The 23,341-nt window shown below is 47.0% G+C and overlaps 1 protein-coding gene across 1 annotated transcript in view; it reads right to left on the minus strand.

Annotated features, from left to right (window-relative positions):
* The window catches only part of ITPRID1 (ITPR interacting domain containing 1), a 78,860-nt gene that overhangs the window by 50,790 nt on the left and 4,729 nt on the right, over positions 1-23,341 (minus strand). Inside the window, 4 exon segments of the mRNA XM_066353858.1 lie at positions 2,162-2,213; positions 13,566-13,609; positions 13,937-13,985; positions 15,357-15,541. Of these exon segments, the coding sequence (XP_066209955.1) occupies positions 2,162-2,213; positions 13,566-13,609; positions 13,937-13,985; positions 15,357-15,541 (330 nt within the window).

The following is a 23,341-nucleotide window of genomic DNA, read 5'->3' on the forward strand; positions in this document are numbered from 1 at the left end:
CCGGCCACACCCCTGAAGAAGAGAGAGTGCCGGGGCGGAGCTGCGCCCCCCCCCCCAGTGTTGTGCCACAGAAGGTGTGAGAATTTCGGTGTTAGGTGCCCGCCAGTGCTCATTATGAAAGTGACAGAACGTCTCACTTTTGACAGATGGCGAACCATTGGGGAACCTTTCAGGAATAATCTTTGCGAAGCACTGACTTTGGGGACGAAGTTAAAATTAGGTGATGGAAGAGGGACAGGGAGCAGCCACGGGGGCGGCCCCGCGTGAATTCTCATCCCGAAGGACTTCAGCGCGCATGACCAGCGATCTCTGAGTGCCGTCTCGGGGCTCCTGTGCCGGCCACGGGCGGCAGCTGCGGCGAAAACCGGCGTCACCCTAACCCGAGACACCTGCGCTGCAAGCCATTTGAAAGCTTTTCCAAAAGAGCGGAACCAACCCCGCTGTAATTGAGTTGACTTGTCAACCGCTCAGCGATGCCGTAGCTGCCTCTAGCCTCACCCCATATAACAGCTAGTTGGCACAAAACTGGAATTTATCAAATGCAATGTAGATACTAGTTATCCCCCAGGAGACCAAGGCACCCGACATGGGCAGTGCATTTGCCTTAGTCCTGTCCACTATCAGTAAGAACAGTGGGGCCACGCCTGTTTGTTCAATTGTTTCTGTGCATTAAGGACAGGAGTGTGCACATCACTGAATTACAAAAACTGTTTTAATAGACAGTTGAGCTTGCCGGGAGCCTTAAAGACAGGCAGGAGCTAGCCTGCCACTTACTACTCCACCCCTGTTGGTAACGGGCCTGCCCTCACTTCTGTTTTAGTCAGGGTTTGAGGGTCGTACCTTGTCTGGTCACGTTCAGCAGAGCTGCTGGCCGGCATGCTCATGGCTCTAATCATGCCACGGGGGCACGAGTGACTCACTAACCTTAGCTCCCAGTTTGCTCTACAACAAAATGGCTGCCCAGGTTAATTTCTGTAGTCCCTACGACTCTACGATTTTGTGAGCATCAAAAACAGTCCTTTAAGCGAGGAAAGCTAAAACGAAGTAGCATTGTTGGTATGAGTCGGTAGGAGTCGGGGGAAACAGTGTTGATTGACTATGTGGTTTTCAGCTACTTGGAATTATCCTGAGAATGTGGCTGAAGGGCTGGAAGCAGGGTTTCCGACCTCCAAAAGCTCCCGGTCTAGTTCACTGGGCTTTAAGTTAGAGTGCGCCCAGAACCATCCGAAGACCTTGCCAAAACCCTGATTTCTGAACTCTACCCCTAGATTTTTCAATTCCATGTGTCTGAGGTGGGGATCAAAAATTTGTTCTGGCCCTGGCCGGTTGGCTCAGTGGTAGAGCGTTGGCCCAGTATGTGAAAGTCCCAGGTTCGATTCCCGGTCAGGACACAGAAGTACCCATCTCTTTTTCCACCCCACCCCCACCCCCATATCTCTTCCTCTCTTCCCCTCCCACAGCCATGGCTTAAATGGTTTGAGTAAAGTTGGCCCCGGGTGCAGAAGATGGCTCTATGGCTTCAGCCTCAGGCACTATAATAGCTCAGTTGCAAAGAAATGGAGCATCAGCCCAGCTGGGCAGAGCATCGCTCAGTAGGGGGCTTGCCGGGTGGATCCTGGTCGGAGCACATGCAGGAGTCTGTCTCTGCCTCCCCATCTCTCACTTAATAAAAAAAGTTTGTTCTTTTATGTTCTCAGGCAAGATGGATGCTGCTGTTTGGGGCCACTTTGACATTAGTCTATCCTTATTTTAAGTGACTGTTTTCCATCTAACATTGGAAATTATATGTATTATGGTCTAGCAAATAGCATGATGGTTAATAATATTGGCAGTATGAAAATATGAGTACAACTGTTTTATGAACAGGTCCTTATGAATAATTGAGTTATAGTAGAATGCCATTTATAGATGTTCTAATTAAATCTACTCCCCCAAGTAAGTATTTGTTGACTTAGTTTGCTCACTCCTTTATGACATTTTAAGAACGTCTCTTTCTCCCAAGGCCAGTGAAAACGTCCTAAGCCCTGCGGCTAAATCAGTGACAAGATCCCAAGGTCGGTGCCGTTATGAAGAAACCTCCTCTCAGACTGAACCTGCTACTTTGTTTATGGAAGATACAGCCGTAACATCCCAGAGTGAAGTGACAGTCTCTGCCACCTACCTCATGTAGTCCTTCACCGTCATTTGAACCATCCCTTGTTCCTGTACAAAAACTGCAACAAAAAAAGGGGAGGAGGGGAGATGAACTTAATTTCCTTTTATCTCGTGGAAGATTTTCTCATCCTCAAATGAACCAACAGCGACTGAGTGCCATGCCTGAGACTGTACAGGGACGAAATGCACGGCCTCTCTGCGGTGAGCCAGGCAGAATGTAACTAATGGCTGCACGGTGCGACAAGCGCTTGAAGGAGGGTGGCTCTTGCTCAGCGAGAGGGAGCCCAGTGGCAAGCGAAGGAGTCAGCAGTGACCTCACAGAGAAAGCAGTACTTGTCCTGGGCTTTTAAGAATAAGGCGAATTTGATTGATGGAGAAGAGGTGTGGCCATGAAAGAAAGGGGTCTACAGCAAGGGCCAAGCTCAGTGACAGGGTGGTCAGGCTGGATCACATGACATCGTGGAATTCTGTCTCCTGGTACGACAGGGTGAGAAGCACAGGTGGGGACAGGCAAAAAAAACACATGGAGGACTCAGCAATTATTGAGCATCTTTTGTTCATTTGTACCATCTAATCCTTACAGCAGCCTTAGACGTTCGTTAGGACCTGTCCTGAGTTTTCAGATAAGGAACATGACACGCCCAAGTGGAGTAATGAGCCCAGATCGCCAGTCGAAAGAAGCAGGTCTAGGAATTTCTCACTACCTTTATTTTTCATCATAGCAACACTGTTACCACTTACTTAGCACGGACTCTGGGTCAGGCAGAAGGGCGACACATGGTACATGCACGATCTCTTTTCTTTCTCACAGCAAATCCATGAAATAGGTGTTAGTAATCCCCACTTAACAGAGGCAGACTGGGGCTCAGAGAGAGTAAGTACATTTCGATGGCCTGCAGGATGCCACAGCTTGCTTCTGCTGTTGCTGTTGTTGCTGTTTTCAAAATACCATAGTGTCACCAGAATGTCTCACGACTTATTTGAAAGCCAGAAGAATAGTGTACGTGTATGTGTCAGGATATGGAAAACCATCCATCAGAGGTTTTGAGCAAACCAGTAAATGTGAGAAAGGTAATGCAGAAGGTCCGCTGGCCTGATGTGTGGTGTGGAGGACAGGACAGAACAGCAAAATCCTGGGGCCGGCGCGGCCCCATCGGGGGCCACTGCGGTGTTCAGGACCCGAGTCGTGACGTAACACAGCACAGTCATCTGCGGAAGGAACCATCCAGAACAGGGGTCCCCAAACTTTTTACACAGGGGGCCAGTTCACTGTCCCTCAGACCATTGGAGGGCCAGACTATAAAAAAAAACTATGAACAAATCCCTATGCACACTGCACATATCTCATTTTAAAGTAAGAAAACAAAACGGGAACAAATACAATATTTAAAATAAAGAACAAGTAAATTTAAATCAAGAAACTGACCAGTATTTCAATGGGAACTATGGGCCTGCTTTTGGCTAATGAGATGGTCAATGTGCTCCTTTTATTGACCACCAATGAAAGAGGTGCCCCTTCCGGAAGTGCAGCAGGGGCCGGATAAATGGCCTCAGGGGGCCGCATGTGGCCCGCGGGATATAGTTTGGGGACCCCTGATCCAGAATATGGACAAGCTCCTCAGAAGGTTCACCAGGCTTCCACGCCCTCTCACGTGTGGCTCTCCTCGGTGCAAATGGGCGACGCGCATAAAACTGGGAACTGTTGCCACCCTGCATGTCTGCGCAAATGTGAAGTCTTTCACCATAAGACAGATAATACATTTTGGGAGAAATCTTGGAAAAATAAACCTGAATGACTGAAACACACAAAAGAAGGCTGAAAATAATAAAAGGCCCTCGGTCTGGAGCTGGAATTCTTGTTTGGGGAGGGGTCTATGAACAGATCTCCAGACATCTGTAAACATGTCTCTGAATGCTAAGTTTTGGGGGTAGAGATAAAAAACACCCATAGTTTACAGCTGTTTCTTTTCCCTCAAGACTTAATAACCTTGCTAAATGGAAAAGGAACTCTAATCTAGAAAGATGAAGACTAGAGGTATTATCACAGAGACGTAAGCAAATAGCAGATTCTTAGCTAAGCCCAGAACGCACAACTACACTTTAAGAGGCAGTGAGAGATTATAAAATAAATGTTTGCCTTACAAAATGAATAGGACTCCATCAGCACATGAATTATATGGGGTGGAAAGTATAAATCCATGATAAAGTTTCAAAAATAGAGCAGGGATCTGTATGGCTTCTGGGCTACCCCTCCCAAACCTGCTCCCCAGCAGACATCACTAATCAACTGCATCCCTTTCTCAAAGAGCCCAAATAATCTCTCAAAATTGCCAGGAGAGCCGTCAACAACCGACTGAATGAAATGAAGCTTATTTGCCATCCCTTGCTTAGAATAAACTTCATTACTGGGTTTTTGAGAAAAACAGTCATTGGGGAGGGGGTATATGTCTAAACTTTGAAAACTGCTAACTTGAAGAAAGTACATCATTGTTCATAAAACATTCTAGGGAGGCACTGCCAAGGATGGAGTATTAAGGCGAATGATCTTTATTATGATACAAATGTGACATTTTTCAAACATCCTCCTATGTGACATCTGGTGACAGATATTCTTGTAAGTCAAAATATCTGACTCAAGCCCATGTGCCAAGTTAGAAATGAACTTGGAACCAAAATCCCAGTCTTTTTTTTTACCCAAGTACGTCAGCGGGTTTTTAACACTTTGGGCTTTAGCAGAGAAATTCGTTTGCAAGATTCTAATTATTTGACAAAGATAACAAGGGGGCTGTTCTGAGGGGTTGTCCCCTTTGCCCTTCCTTCACGCTGTGAGGCACCTCCCAGATCCAGAGTTCGAAAAAATATCATTGGTTCGGTACCGGCTCCCTCGCCTCGGCAGGCATTGCTAATCCACAGTCGCACTCTCACTCTCTGAACTCAACTCAGTCTCAGAGCTTCTCAAACCACGGAGCCATTACCAAGTGACTGAAGCCGGCACACGAGAGAAAGCCTATTTGCCACTTTATTAACTATGTTATAGATGCAAGCTCAGAATAATTTTTGACAGTCACATTGTAATGACTTGATGTCAAAATAAATTAAGGAAGTTGCCCAAAGTGGAAGGTAGAATAATTATTTATCAGTTTTAAGGAGTTTTCCCCCTATGTCTCCCTGCTCTCCTCCCTCACACTACCACCCCCAGCTACTGCTCTGTGTGTAGGTCACAAAGGTAGGCTCGCCTTGTGCCTGGCTAGCTCGTCCAGAGAACGCGGGAGCTCCCGAGCACCTGCGCCTTCCCCGCAACGTTGCGCGGTTCGGTTCGGCACGTCCCGCCAGGACCGCCCCTCTTGCCGCTGCCTCGGTCTTTTCCGCTTGTCTGCCATTGCTCCGCACTTCCTCGCACGTGGGTGTGAACACGGACCTCCAGGCCAAGGGGGGGTCTGGCACTGAGGCCACTGTGAGTTGCTCAAATTATCACGAGAGGAAGCGAGCTATGTCCAGATACCAACGAGAAGCGTTAGCTCAGCTTTGTTGCAATTTCAAAACCCCGTAGTCCTGTAGAAAACGCGAGCCACCCAGGGAAATTTGCAGCCCTACTCCCAGGGCAGCCCCGTGAGGTCCAGCTATGGAGCCACAGTCCACGGACCACACCCGGCAGCCCTGCCACTGATGTTCAGAAGCAATCTGGTTGCCAGGAAACCAAGGTTGTGCCCGGAAGAGGAAAAGAAGCCCCTAAAGGCAACATGTTTTCCAGGGAATGTGCAGAGAGGAGGTGGTGAGGTCATGGGGCGGGGGGATGGGAGGCAGACAGTTTTCACACCTGATGACACATAGGAAAGCCTCACCCTATTTGAACGCCCGCAGGGAAGAGGGCCTCTTACCTTCCACCTTACAGCTTCTCATAAGGCCCCGCCATCCCTGACCAAGACCGTCAGGGTGTCTGTAGCCCCTCACCTGGATCCCACCCTCATGGCTGTGCAGATGCAACTTCTGTGTCCTTTGTTAGACTTGGACGCTCCCCCCCCCCCCATCCTGTTTAAAATGATACAGATGTCTCCCTCCATCAAATGCAGTCAGACACATAAGCCTTCTCTGCGGCCAGGCGTAGATTTTTCAGAAAACCGAGCCAGGGAAAAGCAACACAATGATTTTTAAATTCACAAAATAAGCCTGTTTTAAAAATTGCAATAGAATCATTATAAAATTAGTTTTGTTCATCGCTTCATTTCCTTTTCGACGTCCCAGGCTCCCTGGGTCCTGGGAAGTAGTGACTGGCCTTTCTAACTCGTCCACCCGGCAACTGAGAGTCTTGCAAAGAAAGGGAAGCATGGAGTTATTATCCCTTGACTATTGGCTGTTGGTTTACTGTTTTTGTTGTGGTTATTTTATTTAATTTGTAAGGTACACGTCCTGGAACACGAGGATGGGCGTGTCCGGGTCAGGTCATCTGTTTTCAGTAATGAACCTGAACCCAGAGGCACAAGCTGGTGGCCCCCTTCACACTGGCACTGGGATTCCTAGAATTTCCTTAAAACTCAGAAAGCCCAGCCGCTCAGGCCCAGGGTGCCTGAGGCAGCAGGCATTGGAGGCATCGCGCTCTGTCCCGCCTGCTGGGTTTGTCAGTGGTCACCTGTCCGGGTCCTGGAAGGTCACCTGTCTACCGCCCGGATCAGAGCAAGAATTTGTCACCCAAGGAACGCTGCAGCAAAACAAGCAGACTGCCCCCCTGACCCCAGATTCTCTCAAGCATCTGCAGGGACCAGGCTCGCCTCAGGTAGAACATGGACCCTTCCGGACGTGCCTGCGTTCACCGTGAAGGCCCGGTCGCTGGGAGGCCCTCCTTCAGTCCCTGCTCACCTCCCTCCCTGGCTTGGTTTTGAGATCTTCTCCAACTTCACTCCCTTCCAAGATACCCTTATTGGGTTTATGAAACCAGATTTTACTTTCTAAAAGAATTAGGGGGCGGGGGGGACAAAGAAAGTAAAAAATAATTATGGTCTTACTCTTCCCAAGTTTTGTAAGGGTTGGAGAATTAAGGCGAGAAAAAAATAATGTGCCCTGCCCCACCCCATGCACGGGTTATAATGCCAGTTTTGAGTCCCTTTTAGGGACCCGGGTCTGCAGCCCCCGCCGATTGTGCGGTGGACTCCTGCCATCTGAAGGCGCAGACACCACACTTAACCCCGCAGAACGCGTCGCTGAAGGCGGAGGGGGAGCTGCAGAAGGCACTAATTAGCACCTTTATTGGCTTAGAAAGCATTTTTTATTTTGGTTTTCCTAAGCGTTTCTGACTGATTCATGGAAGACATTTGGTTCTTTGGAATATCGTCCAATAGACTAATCAAATTACATTTTCACAGGCCTCTAAAATAATAGCATTCTGCAGCTTTCAGTATACTTAACTCCTGCACGACCGAGACATTGAGAGGAGGCAGCCAGCAGGGCTTGTCTCATTGGATGAATTACTAATCTACACTCTTACCAAAAAGAAGAAAGAATGAAAAGAAAAGAAGACGAAGAGACTCCTCACTCTCCCCAATGCTCGTGCTCAAAACCTGAAAGCCAAATGCGATGACCGGCGGTCCCCCCCCCCCCCCATGTCTGCTGGTTTTCCGGACGCTGTTGACTCATCCTCCCTGTTCCACGGCTGACCCAGCCCCAGCGTGAGGTCACACAGCCTCCTTCCAAGGTATGCACCTTCCTCCCACGGCCAGGATAAACACCAGAGTCTGTCGTTTCTCTTCACAGAAACCATTCACAGAGACGGTCAGCACGTAACAGGCCACGTCCATTTCCCGGTGCTGGCCCCGCAGCATCGTCACTGACCACGTATGACCATGGGTCTATTCAGCTGAACAAAGGCAGGGCTTCCAAATCTGACTCGATATAGACTTCAGTGGCAACTCATGACTCATGACCTTTTGTTCAGGTGAACAAAGATAGAGCTTCAAAGTCTGCTCAGCAAAGACCCCAGTTACGGCAGCCTAGCCTCTGACTGGAACCCAAGGTGACACGTCTTTGCCTCCCCTCTCCTAAGACATCAAGTGGGATTCCCTTTGTCTGGATTTTAAGGCATGTCGAACCGGACACCCCCCTATTTGACAGAAACATTTCTACCTTTGCTCCCTAGCCTGAGATCATCTCTCTAGTCTGACCACCTTCTGTAAGCATTCCTATACACATTTCATTTTCTTCTCATGCTACGACTCTGTTCAAGTTCCCCTGGCTTCCGGTCAGTGACACTGTCTTGCTCTGCCTCTTCGTTTTTGTTTTTCAAAACCATACCTCTCTTTGATTGACCAGCTCAAGTCTCCCCTCTCCTTCCCAATCGGACCATATCATCTTCATCATGCGCCAGTTTTCCTAAGATCCTTTTGTTGACTTAGCTTTTGGAGAAGTCAGACATGGTGGAGGAGACTCCTGCCTCAGTGGCGTTTACGGTTCTGTTAGTGAGGACAGTCACATCCCTGATCGTTTCAGACAGCGCAGACCAAGCGCCACATGAAGAGAAGCCATGATAGATGTGACCGACGTTCAGAAAAGGGACTGAGTCTCTTAGTGCAGATGTCAGGAAGGGCCTTACCGAGAATGCACAACTTGAGTCAGGACTCAAAGGAAGGGCAGGAGGTGAGCAGAACAGGAAAGATGTTAAAGCAGCAGGCGTTGGATGAAGAAAAAAAAACTTGGGACGTAATGTCGGGGGTGGGAGCCAGGTTGAGACCAGAAGGTATTTTAGAAAATTGGTATAGGTTACAAGTTGAAATGGTCCTGGCAAGTCAGAGTGACATTCTTGAGAGCAGGAGACACAATCCACGTCTTTGCGCCCACCACTAAGCACAGTTCTTTGCTCTGAATGCTTTCTTTTGATAAGCATTAAGGGAACATCTACTATGTTTAATTGGATTTACTTTGACCTTTGCTTATGATAGAGATCACAAAATTTAGAATGTATTTGTAGGCTCTCTTTGTTTAATCAATTCCTTCTGGAAAGAGATGAGTTTACTCATCAGGGACCTCCTTGGGGATAGAATAAGAAATATCTAAACATTAAAAAGGACGAATGAATTAACCACCCATCAAATAATCAATGGCACCGAGCAGATCATCGGCAGACACTGTCTTCCTGCTGCGGGACTTAATTCTAGGGTTTCTATTCATAATCACGCTCAGATGTGTTAGTAAACATGTACACATGGCGCAAGCCTAACGTCACACCTGCATTCAGTGTGCACACATCTGTCCTTGCAGCATCCTGACGATGCCATCTCAGCGTCAGCGCTGGTGTTCGCCTTGTGTTCTAGTGGTGGGGCTGGGTTTGCCACCAACCAGCTCCTCTCTCCAGGCTGGCTTATACACAGCTCTAATCTGGAATCTGGGATTAAGAGTGAGTTGGCAGCACAAGAAGAGAAACCCTACCAAACAGGAGCATGGTCCATTTAGCATCACAGTTGACCCCAAAGACCCTCTGAATGTCCTCTGTCCTATGTGGTTATAGCAGGGGTCAGGAACCTATGGCTTGCGAGCCAGATGTGGCTCTTTTGATGGCTGCATCTGGCTCACAGACAAATCTTTAATAAAAAAAATAACGTTAAAAATATAAAACAGTCTCATGTATTACAATCCATTCATTTCCTACCGCTCATGTTCATGGTTGCAGGTGGCTGGAGCCAATCACAGCTGTCCTCCCGGACAACACCAAATTTTTATTGGATAATGAGTAACATACATGGGTCGTTGTAAGGCTCTCACGGAATTACATTTTAAAATATGTGGTGTTCATGGCTCTCTCAGCCAGAAAGGTTCCCAACCCCTGGGTTATAGGAAGGTTCTTGGATTCAAACCGAGAATCCAACTTGTTTGCTCGGCCCGTTGGTGAGCACTAAGAGGAGTGAACCTGCACTCAGAGTGCTGCTTCTCGGAGAGGAAAAGGAGTGAGAAATGGAAGGATGCCCGTGGGGCTCTTCCCTGTAAGTCACCCCTGTGCCCTGAGCAGACGACGTCCCGGAGACACTTAAAAAAGAGACTGTCGGACTGCTTAGCTAAGATGCCCTGATATTTGTCACAAGACGGGGCAGACGGCAAGACACCACCCTCTGTGAAGGGCACCAGTGAGACTCGAGATGCCAGCATCATTGGCGGCTCACAAAGGAGCGAAGGAAGGTATTTCTCATAAAGGAGAAGCCCAAATGATTCCTCTCAGTTAACGAGCTTGGATGAGCGATGCTGCAGTGGAAGGGATGTCGACGCCCCAAGAGAGAAGGTCCTAGAGGGGAGGTCCAGGCTTCAGGGACCGCTCCCGGGAAGCCAGGGAAGGCGCCACACCCACCTCAGAACATCTTGAGCCACGTGGTCATTCCCATCAGCTAACCTCCTAAAACAGCTCTGATCCCCTGAAAAAACAAAATTTCCTCTGTTCCCATTCTTTCTCCCAGCTATCATTTTAATTAACTGCTCCCTTTTACCAAATACTTTCTATATTAACTCCAATAACTGCAAGCGGGTGGGCAGTCTCCCGTGACCCGTGCACCCTGGAAGACCACCAGCTGCTTCCTCGGGGAGGTGCTGGCTCACCCGGAAGACGGACAGGCACCTGCATCTTGTCGCTGCTTCAATGTAGCCAGTCTCAGACATGACCAAGGAGGAGGAACACCAGCCTGCTTCCTCCAAGAGGTGCTGGCTCACCCGGAAGACGGACAGGCACCTGCGTCTTGTCGCTGCTTCAATGTAGCCAGTCTCAGACATGACCAAGGAGGAGGAACACCAGCCTGCTTCCTCCGGGAGGTGCTGGCTCACCCGGAAGACGGACAGGCACCTGCGTCTTGTCGCTGCTTCAATGTAGCCAGTCTCAGACATGACCGAGGAGGAACCCCAGCTGCTTCCTCAGGGAGGTGCTGGCTCACCCAGAACACGGACAGGCACCTGCGTCTTGTCGCTGCTTCAATGTAGCCAGTCTCAGACATGACCGAGGAGGACCACCAGCCTGCTTCCTCTGGGAGGTGCTGGCTCACCCGGAAGACAGACAGGCACCTGCGTCTTGTCGCTGCTTCAATGTAGCCAGTCTCAGACATGACCGAGGAGGAACACCAGCCTCAGGATGATTTCCACTTGCAGTGGGACGAATAATATCACCCCCCGGTTTTATTTCTGTATCTGAAATTTCATTTCAGGACGTGTCCTTTACTAGGAAATAGGGTCTCTGCGGATATAACGAGCAAAGGCGAGGCCATACTGGATTAGGGCCCTCTCTGAGACTCAATGACTGGTGTCCTTACAAGACAAGAAGAGCCACAGGGAAAAGACGGCCCTGTGAAAACGTGGGGAGGGAGGAGAGGGACACAGCTACTGCCCAGGCCTGCCGAGGTGGACAGAAGCCACATGAAGCCAGAAAGAGGCAAGGGAGGGTTCTTCCCCAAACCTTCAGAGGGCGAGTGACCTGGCCTGACACCGAGACGTCAGACTTGCAGCCTTCGGAACTGGGAGAGGACGCATTTCTTTCTAAGCCACCAAGTGTGCAGTCATTTGTTGTCTGCCCTGGGAACCAGTCCCCTCCGCCTCGTCCTAGGACTGCAGGAGTTCTGACAGGCTCCTCCCTGCAGGAGCCGGAAAGAGAAAACTTCTCTTTCTCCTCTTCGGTGCCTTGTCACTGTCCCGCGGTTTTATCACCGCCACACTGCGCACGACCCTCGGGTCCCCCGTTCCTGGTACCGTCCCAGGTTCCACACTCCCCCGTGCCGCCCCTGGCCTCCCTCAACTCAGGGCGTCTCCATCTCCCCACGGCTCACACGGGCTCGCAGAGGGGCTAACAATGCCGGGCCTCGAGCTGCTCCACCTGCCACTAACCAGCCGTGACCAGAAATCCTGGCCCCTGACCGCCCCATGCCCCGACGTTCCACCTGGGACGCGCAGATGGACCCCAGCCCTGCCACCCACCACCTGGGCCACCGAGTTTAAAACATGATCGATGAGAAAGGGGCCGGTACAAGGGGAGGCTCCATTAAACCTGTTAAGAAGCCGTTCCATTATTATTAGAAAGCCCGCGGAAGATGAAGGACCCAGCCAGGGGAAGTGGGGTGTTTCTGAGCTCAGAGCCCCTCCGAGAGCCGCCCCCCACTTCCTCCCGGTCTTCACCTCGTGTCCGAGCCGCTGCCGGTCATCAACTGGATTCAGACGAGGAAGGGCCCTGAGGTGTGTTTAGTTTTTTGGAAAGTGAAGCTTTTAATACAGTTACTGACAACCTCAGTGGGGGGGGGGGGAGAGGCTGGCTACATTCCTCACGTTCTTGCCTTTGCTCGAGTCTGAACGAGGATGAACAGAGGTACTTTCAATGTATTGGCAAACATCTCCAGGGGTTTTGGCATCGGGGAACTTTTACATTGGTGGTGGTGGTGGTGGGGGCCCAACTTGGCAAAGGAGAAAATTTCAATGATATACCTAGTTTTTTAAGTTAAAAAAAAAAAAATCCCAATTTTAAACTGATTTGTTACCCAATGGTCATCTTAATTTAAAAGGCAGTGGAAAAGGTGAAATAATTAAAACCCTCCAAATAAGGAACAATTAGACTAATGATTTTTTTTCCGCCAATCATTAAACCCCTAATTTATGTCATTTTTACATACATTGTTTATGGCATCTCATCAATATTAAAAAGATGCTTTTTTTTTTCCCCTTCACATTTTAACATATAGAGCATCAGACGGTGCCATATTGCCTTTCATTTATAATTGCCAGGGCTTGTTATTTTATTTTCCTATCTGAATGGGACTTAAAGTGTGAACACATTTTATGATCAAGTGGTCTTAGATTCTATGAAATACGATATTTCATTTAATGAAGATGGACACCATGAGGCTTGTAATTAAATTTCTTTTTCTTTCTACAATGTTCTTTTCAAATCTCAGGGTCACAAGTGTGAGACACGTTCTGCCTCAGAAACACACACTGGCATCGTCTGCTCTAGAATCGGTCATTTGTTCTTCTGCTGAACAAATGCATCGTTAGAAAGCGAGGATGTAATTTCGAGACCAAAGAATAGAAAGTAACTAGATTTAGAAACAAAACTACAATATCCTCTGAGGGGGGTAAAAACGTGAAACAATTTCATTTCCATAATTACATTCTTGCAAAATGTCTTCATAGAACCCCCGTGAGTTTTCTGCTAGAGTCTGAGTTAATATGGTATTATGTCAGAAGTCCTGATGTCCGGCCCCAGACTTGCTGCTGGGTAATCCCCTATCCTTGCTAAGCCTCTGTTCTACGTATCACACAAAGCGACATTGCTGGGTGGGTTTTTGAGACCTGTCCTAGGAACAGGTCTGATACTGCTCATTTCAAGAAAAATGTATTGCCACAGACATGTTAATACATCTCCTACCTAGTTCCCCAAAGCATAATACTCCTGGGTTCTATTGTCTTACCAGTGTGGTCGATGACTTGCTGAAAGTTTCCGTTTACAGAGACACTGTAGAGAAACAAAAGGACTGTGAATCAAACAATGTGTGTAAATAAATCATACTCAGTTGCGTTTTAATGAAATCCACGAGAGTAAATGCACGGTTAGGCTTTATTACGGGGACTTCTGGAAACCAATGAGAAGCCAGGGACTGAAATAGCAGTCCATTCTGCACTAATAAACCGATAGATAACTTTTGAAATAATAATCTGTCTGGCACCCAGATAAAATGAAAATCTCGAAGTGTCACATCTTGCCCCAGCAGGGTCATCCGCACTGTTTGCACGGATCTTTGTGGGAGGGATTGGATGTATCAAGGCACAAAGAAACACTTACAAGAAGCCGGAGTCCAGCCACTGCTGAATACTTTCTTGTTTGGAATCCTCTGCAAATGAGAAAGAAACAGAACAGCCAGTCAAAGGAAGAAACAGAACAGCTCCATTTCCTACATAGTTACATGTTTCCATAAGCAGATCCATGTTTTCTGTAGTAGGGCTCCCCTGAAGATGAAGTATACACTTGCCAAGAGACCGTACATAAAAAGGAAGAAACCACCCAAGAGCAAGGGACATTGGTATAATTTTTTTTAAATTATCTGGCGTGAACGCAGAGGGTGAACACGCGCAGGAGACCTTTGTCTTTCTCTCGTTGGATGGAACTCACCCTGGAGCCCTCCTGATGAATCATGACATTCACCTGCGGCAGCCAGCCAGGGCTGTTTATTTGCGAGGAGTTCTCTGCCAGGTTAGAAACCAAATTTGCATTCATTCCAGGGACAAATCACACTAAACTCCCAGGACTGCCACGGGCATCCTGCCTTAAAAAGACATCGGTCTTTTAAGGTGGAGCTTTATCATGGGCACCACAAAGAGCCACCAGGCAAAAAAAAAAAAGAGAGGATATAAAGGCAGCACTTCCTGTTAATTCTCTCTTTCCCTTCTGCTTGGTTACAGGATCCTCCGGGCTGACTTGCTTTGACTGTGTCCTAGCAAACAGTGAGGTGGCTGAATCACCCCTCACCCGGTGTCTGGTGAGCCCAAAGGGCCAGCTGGGCATGGCGGTGCTTATTCTTTGAGGTAATGAGAAGGCACAGAGTGAACTGGGTCGCGGACAAAGAAGGAAAACCATCACGCCGTTACATCATGGTGGACGGAGAACTGTTTTGCTCAGGTCTTCCAGGGGTCCCCAAACTTTTTACACAGAGGGCCAGTTCACTGTCCCTCAGACCGTTGGAGGGCTGCCACATACAGTGCTCCTCTCACTGACCACCAATGAAAGAGGTGGCCCTTCCGGAAGTGCGGTGGGGGCAGATAAATGGCCTCAGGGGGCTGCATGCAGCCCGAGGGCCGTAGTTTGGAGATGCCTGCAAGTTTAAGCTGTTCAATGATTATTGAGCCCTCACATAAGACCCAGCAAATAAAAGCCTTTCCATAAAATGTTAGGAGCCTCATGTCTCTGCCACAGACTCTGCACAGCTTTGGCATCCATGGGGCAGAGGATAGGGGTCCTGTGGAGTATAAAGGAAACAGTTTATTCTCCAGCTGGTCCGTTTCCATCAAGGAGGTCTGTGCTTTGAGTGTCTCTAGAAGTCAGAACTGAACTGCCCATGTCACAGAAGTTCCTGGCATCATGCAAGAAACCCTGGGATCTTCAAAGCCAAGTCCTTGTTCCAAAGTCATCTGCCCCCAGCCCAAAGCCCCGCATCCCTCTCTACCCACAGTGGGACAGTTTCCGGTCACCCCGGGGCCGTGCTCACCCAGCCTGGGGGCGCTGGGACTCTGCCTTTCCTTTGCAGAGCCAGGAGGCAGCCGCTCATCCAGGGGGACCCATGCCTTCTTGGTGGACCTCAGGACGTCTCTCCTACTCCTTTCCTGGCCTCCTCGAGGGCTGTCAGAGCCACGTGACTTCTTCTCCGCCATCATCAGGGAGTGATTCAGCACACTAATAGTAAACAAGCACAAATCAGGCACAGCGAGTCAGCTTCCGGGCTTGGCTCAGGGAGAGGGCCAAGGTCAGGGTGCTCACGGTCCAAGGGGTGGGCCCAGGTTCACATTCTTCGGTAGCCTGGCTCCCCCCACCCCAGCTGCGTCCCCTGTCTCAATGCAGAGAAATGGTCCCCTCTCAATGGACAGGCGGCTAGAGACCAGGAACTAATGTGGCCTCACCTGTCACCAGGACATATCCACACCTGAGTGTGTTCACGCTGGAGGTTGGGGATGTGGTCAGAGAGAAAAGAAGCTGGACGAGTAGACACATCCAGCCAAGGAGACACTGATCAACACAGTAGGTAGCCTTCAAATTTATCCAACAGTTACATCTATTAACTATTTTAGAGACCCAAAAATATAAAAAATGAAGGCTTTGGTAACACAATAACCTGGCTGAGCCTCATCTCTGCAACTTACTGCATGGCCTTGTATACATTATATAATTTCTCTTCATTCCGTTATTTTTTTAACGGGGAATAATAACTTGTACTAAATTTTAAGAACTGTTATCCTCAGTGCAACACTTAGTATGTGCTGGACTCCATGCTGAATTCCACACAATGAAGGAAGTAATCTAAGTGCCACAATTTTATAGTAAAATGAAGAGCAGAGGGTTAAGTTACAAACCCAGGGCCACACAGACACCAGGATTCCAAACCCAGGGCCGGAACTCCAAGCATGTTCCGATGACTATGCAGGTGTACTAACTACCTTAGAGGGTTGTTGGGGCAATTAGCATAATTAGAAATATATTATGCACATGGCACAAGAAATATATGTTGCCCCAATAATCTTGCTTGACATTTACTAACATCCTTATGAGTCTCGAACATAAGGAGACAGAAGAGGAGGGCAGCTGTGGAAGTTTAAACTCCCTAGACTCTCAGCACGTTGAGAGCGATGGCCTCCATGTTAGTCATGGAGGTGTCTCCAGTATATGGTTGAATTCTGAGCACACAGCAGGTGCTAAATAAACACGTACAAAGTCAAATGGAAAAGCCAGGGTTCAAAATCACACTTTCTGACTAAGTTCTTTCCATGTCATCTACTTGAATTTGCCTTAGTTTATTCTTTAAGAATAGAGAAAGGACCACGTAGTCAAAGACCATATTGAGCAACACATCTTGCATCTCTAAATTTATGCGTAACCCCTGATCATATGACATGTCACCACCATTTCTAATTGGTGTTTCAGCAAGGCGAGCCATTCAGATGTATTGTAAACATATGGATATTCTAAGTATATGTGAGCACTCTATGTGCAACCGTCAGTAAGAGAGTCAGTCCCCTTAGATGCTTTATATATGGAAAGTCTATCATTCATCGGAAGTATAGATATACATTTATTGTTGCAATAGTAAATTATTGTAAAAATTAGTAACAGTTGTTCTGATGATTAATTATGTAAAAATAGAAATCACTAGAAAAAAATTTTAATTTCATTTAGAAAATTAAATTTACTAGGGTGACATTGATTAATAGAGTACATGGGTTTCGGGTAAATATTTATATAACATTTGAACTGCTGATTGTGTTGTGTGCCCATCACCCAAAGTCAATGCATTTTAACTTCATCACCATATATTTGTTAAAATTTGGGCAAAAAGCAGACGGTTAATATTTATATTAACAGTAAGCGTTTTAGCCAGTAAACTTCAGAAAGTTAACTAGGAATATCCTCTAGGACAGGGGTTGGGAAGCTTTTCGGCTGAGAGCCATGAATGCCACATATTTTAAAATGTAATTCCGTGAGAGCCATACAATGACCCATGTACGTTACACATTATCCAATAAAAATTTGGTGTTGTCCCAGAGGACAGCTGTGATTGGCTCCAGCCACCCACAACCATGAACATGAGCGGTAGGAAATGAATGAATTATAATACATGAGAATGTTTTATATTTTTAACATTATTTTTTTATTAAAGATTTGTCTGCAAGCCAGATGCAGCCATCAAAAGAGCCATGTCTGGCTCGCGAGCCATAGGTTCCCAACCCCTGCTCTAGGAGAAGACAAATGTTTACAATAATTTCAATGTCTATGAAAGGCAAAAATAATACAGATTAGATTATATGTCTAACATTTATAGAATTGCATGGTAGACTAGAATTCGTAACAGAAGACAAAAATAGCTTTTAGCAGCTGCATTTAAATCTTATTTAATTTTACATAAGCTTTGGGTCTTTGGACTAAAACAAGCTCTCTTTGGCAATGTCTTACACCTTGTGCACGTGAATTATAATCAGAGCATCAACTCTGTGCAAAATTTATATATGAAAAGCCATAACAAAATGTCACTGCAAGGAAAACTCTCCAATCACGCTAAACAGCGTTCATGAAATATCGGATCCAATAAAGGATCAGGGTCTGAATCAAGGGATAACATTATTATGGAAAATAAAATGTCCAGAAATAATCCTGCTCCTTTCTTGACCTTGGCTGAGAATCCATCCCTATTCAGCAGGAGAGATTCTACTCTGTTGTGGGAGCGGGGGCTGTCGGGCAACCCACAGTCCTCACATCGTTGCTTCCGGACCATCCTGTCGCATTTTACCCTAGCTGCCACTTCTTCAAATACAACACTAGGCCCTGGCCGGTTGGCTCAGCGGTAGAGCGTCGGCCTGGTGTGCGGGGGACCCGGGTTCGATTCCCGGCCAGGGCACATAGGAGAAGCCCCCATTTGCTTCTCCACCCCCCCTCCTTCCTCTCTGTCTCTCTCTTCCCCTCCCACAGCCAAGGCTCCATTGGAGCAAAAGATGGCCCGGGCGCTGGGGATGGCTCCTTGGCCTCTGCCCCAGGTGCTAGAGTGGCTCTGGTCGCGGCAGAGCAACGCCCCTGGTGGGCAGAGCATCGCCCCTGGTGGGCGTGCCGGGTGGATCCCGGTCGGGCGCATGCGGGAGTCTGTCTGACTGTCTCTCCCCGTTTCCAGCTTCAGAAAAATACAAAAACAAACAAACAAATAAACAAAAAACAAATACAACACTAAAAATCATCAGAGTTCCAGATGAAAGGGCTGCTTTATCGGTATGTGCCCAGACTTTTCCGTCCTATGACGGCGTCTTTGACCTCGGCCGCAGGCCTTGTGCAGTCAGGGAGGAGAGCTCCCTGCCTGTTTGGCCGCAGTTGCTTTGGAGCAGGAAGACGCCTGCTGGAGAAAGGAGGAACCGCTGCTAAAGGCCAGGCTCAGGGGCCAGTTGCCTCTGTTTCGGTGGATGCCTTCCCAGTTAGTAAGCAAGCCTGCCTCTAGAGTCGCTTCTCCCAGGCTGGAATGCCCTCCCTTTGGCCTCCGCTGGCCTGACCCCCATCCCCCCCACCCTCGTCACACACACGCAGAAGTCCTTTGGAAAGGTACACAGGTCAGGTGCAGCCCTGCAATGCCCAGTGAACTCACAGGGTAGAAGTTATGACCCATGGCCCTGACGAGCCCTCTAACCCCTCTGTCCTGAGGACATTTGGAGCCTAATTCTTGCCATCTGTGACTTGGCCAAAGGAATTCTCATCTTGGACTGCCGTGTCCCCTGTGTGGTCCCTTCTCTCTTCAGATTAATTCTATTCTGATTATGATTAATCATTAATCCCTATGTCTATCAAGAACTCCCACTAATGTGAGAAATTTCTTATATTTAATTTTAAAAAGGACGCAAAACTGTATATACAACAAGAACTCAATTTTGTAGAAAACAAAACAAAAAAATCAATGTCCTGAAAAGACAAAACAAGAAATATATTAAAATGTTATCAAGGCTTCAAAAATTATAAAAATAATCAAAATGAGGAAAAATGGCTGTTACATTAACTTTATATCATCTATTCATTCACTTGAGAAAAACGGAGCCACCTTCGTTTCTTTTGGCTAGAAAGCCTTCAGCCCACAGTGAAATCCCAGAATTTGACACCTTGATACTTAAAGCAGTGGCGATGATTACATTCTTGTCCTCCGGGGTTCACTTTTCGCACCGCTGTGCACACAGGGTGCCAATCAGGTTGTTCATCCTGGAAAATCGGGGCTGTGCTCTATCTGTCCCGTGCTCTCCACAGATCCCAGCCCAGCGCTCTGCCCAGGGGGAAGCGTCTGTAATGACTACTTGCTTGCTTGACGACCTGGGAAGGAAGCATGTAGGTGTCTCAGCCAGGACTCTTGGCTTCTACGAGGTTAAAGGAGCAGGTCCGATAGCTTCAGATTTTAATCTCAGCTCTGCTGCTCCCCTGGCATCTCCTTGGGGAAATTTTCAAACATCTCTGATCATCTACTTCATCTCTGTAATGAGTATGAAATAACCATCCCATAGGGTTTTTTGGGGGGGGGATTGATGAAAAATGTATATAAAACAATCAATACCCATATTGGTCACTTATTATAAATATTTTCCTTTTCTGTAATGCCAAGAACTGTCGAGAAAAAAAGAATCACACCAATGAATGCAGTAGTTTTTCTCATAGGAGCTACATTGGACACTCTTAGTTTGTGGATAACCTTTGTGTCTTGAGATTACTTAGTTTAGGTAATTGAGAAGTTGAGGCCCTGGCCGGTTGGCTCAGTGGTAGAGCGTCGGCCTGGCGTGCAGGAGTCCCGGGTTTGATTCCCGGCCAGGGTACACAGGAGAGGAGCTCATCTGCTTCTCCACCCATCCCCCTCTCCTTCCTCTCTGTCTCTCTCTTCCCCTCCTGCAGCCGAGGCTCCATTGGAGCAAAAGATGGCCCAGGCGCTGGAGATGGCTCCTTGGCCTCTGCCCCAGGCGCTAGAGTGGCTCTGGTTGCGACAGAGCGAGGCCTCGGATGGGCAGAGCATCGCCCCCTGGTGGGCATGCTGGGTGGATCCCGGTCGGGCGCATGCAGGAGTCTGACTGCCTCCCCGTTTCCAGCTTCAGAAAAATACAAAAAAAAAAAAAAAAAAAAAATAATAAGTTGATCTATTTGGGGAGTGTGATAATAAAATATTTCTGCGACCATGAGAATACCAATTCCCCTGAGACTTTTAGCGGCTCATATCAAAGTCTGGAAATTCTTTTGAACTAAATTTCATGGGTATTATCATAGGCAGAGACCTTGCCCTCCTCTATCCTCCACATATGGTGACTTCCCCAGTAAACGGGTTTAAGAGAAGTCTACATAGAGCCACATGCTCCAGATGACCTGCCCTTTCCCCAGTGGTAACATCACTTACTGTAAGTTTAAAAAGGAAGTCCTCACTCTCTTGAATATGATCACCATGAGCCCATTACCATTCACCTCCCTCCTCACACTGAGAGACCAGCCCTAAGGAACTGATTCACACTTCTTAACCATGGGAGACAATAGGATTAACCCCATCATGCCCCTATCTGAGTGTGGCTTTCATTTCTCCTCTGTAATCCCGTGGTTCTATATAAACCACTATTTAAGTAGTCTCCCATTGTTTTGCAAAGCTGTGTTTACACTTCTGTTGAACCCTGAGATTTTATTCAGGACCGAGGTCCTAGCTCTCACAGAGCAGTTGTATGGAAAAGGTACTCAATGTGTGTTTGTTAAATGAATGACTGTTTAAATGAATGCCAGTAGGAATCCAGAAATACCAAAGCAGATGTGGTTATGAAATCATTAAGCATTTCATACATATACATACACACCTAGGTGACTGTATCATATATGTACGTATACATCTTTTTCTACCTCCATTTTGAAGCAAGGTTTTCTGAGAAATCGCTTGATGCCCACTTCCGCAAATTTCAACCAAAACTATCTGAATAAATACCTTTATTTACCTTCTTTCATGTGCCTTCTGACAGCTAACAAACAAATAAAGATCTTAATTCATTACCAGGGAAACAAAAAATAATCAACCAATAGTTCATTGGTTGCATGGCATTGAACATGTAGTCTTTGGTTGTCTTGGAATGTAATTTCCTCTAGCATTATGTGAGAAAACTTATAGAGATGAGATAACTCTCTAAGTTGATTATTTTATCTCTAGCCTCCACACAGACTGTTTGTTTAATATCTGACCAATGGAGGTCCCATTTAAAAAAAATTTTTTTAAGCTATGTTCATCAAAACTATTAAAGTAAGAAGAACAAAACGCTACTCCTGTTACTCATAGATTTGGAAGATCACTCAGAGACTCAAGCAACAAAGCCAAGCCAGGACGCCCTTCTGCTCTTCCTCCCTATCCAAGTATCCAAGTCCCACCAACACTTGTAAAGATTTCCAAATGATTCAGTGAAGTAGAGGCAGCTCCCGGGAAGAGAGTGTTCTGTCAACACTCTGCGGGGAGGAACAAGCAGTCTGTGATGACTTGCTCTGTGGGTGGCTTCCTCCCACCATGAAATATGTGAAGGGTGCTCACTCCTGCCATTTAGGAGCAAGCTGGATTGAAAGACAAGGCATTTGTGCCCAAGTTGGAACCCAAAGTCAGTTCTCTTGGACCTGGAGTTTTCATCTTCTGCTGGTGAAAATAAGTAGAAGATTATTAATTCAAGAACCACAACGCAGCTTCTTGGAAGCTTTAAATGCCTTCCAAAGTTGGATCAACTGATTTATCTACTGCTAGCCCTGTTCTAATCCCTTTCCAACTTTAAAGTGGTTTTTCCTTCTCAATGAATCCCTCTTGTCTCCTCATTTCTACTCTTGTCTTCTCAGAACTTGCCTTGCCTCCCCCCGGGGAGGGAGAATGAAAGGACGTGGAGATGTCTAGGATCTGCCTCTGGTCCCCCCACTCCCACATTATTCCAACCCAGCTTCTTCACGCCCCACATTCCCGATACACAGAACTACTTGTTCTCAAATGTGCCCTCCTCGCTGACCCCTCCGGGTGCAGATTTCCCTACCAGCACCACCCTTATCTTGACCGAATATCATCCCACTGAGTTCAAATAGAACTTACTCTGCAGAACTTTCCCTCTTTATCCCCCTCTGCTCCCACCCAGCCTTCTCTGGCCCTCACAGCAACCTGTCCAACCCCTATGGAGTCAGGTAGTTTGTCTATACGCCTGCCTTTCCCACTCAACTAAATGGACTCTTTGGGGACAAGGATCATGACTTCTGTAGCGTTGTATCTGTATTCCTTAGTGTAGGAACATAGATAATAATAGGTGATGAGCAAACCTGTTTAATGACTGAATGATTACTTTGCTCTCAGTAGCTGGGAACTGACACGTTGACGACCTCTGTAGTTTCCATCACGGCAGGCACAGTACCGTGTACGAGTAGTTGCTCACAAAAGCGGATTGTGTAGATCAGTGATAGTCAACCTGGTCCCTACCGTCCACTAGTGGGCGTTACAGCTTTCATGGTGGGCGGTAGCAGAGCAACCAAAGTATAAATAAAAAGATAGATTTAACTATAGTAAGTTGTTTTATAAAGATTTATTCTGCCAAACTTAGCGAAAATCCGACATCAAGTACTTGGTAAGTAATTATTATTATATGCTTTAACTTGCTGTAACTCAGCTTTATAAATTTTATAAAGTTACTTCTCTACTTTATAAATCACCATTACTGTGGAACTGGTGGGCGGTTAGAAAATGTTACTACTAACAGAGATACAAAAGTGGGCGGTAGGTATAAAAAGGTTGACTTTACCCCTGGTGTAGATGAACTATTAGATACATGTATTCAATAATGATATTCACTAATTTAGTTTTAATTAAATGGTTTCCTGTCTACTGTGTACAAAGAAACTTTGAGGCGCTCACAGTTGATTACAAAAAAAATAGTACTTATTAAATATACATGCTGAAGCAGAATACAACACTCATTTCGAGAGAAGTACAAAACA

Source organism: Saccopteryx leptura, chromosome 12, assembly GCF_036850995.1.
Source record: "Saccopteryx leptura isolate mSacLep1 chromosome 12, mSacLep1_pri_phased_curated, whole genome shotgun sequence".
Lineage (NCBI taxonomy): Eukaryota > Metazoa > Chordata > Mammalia > Chiroptera > Emballonuridae > Saccopteryx > Saccopteryx leptura.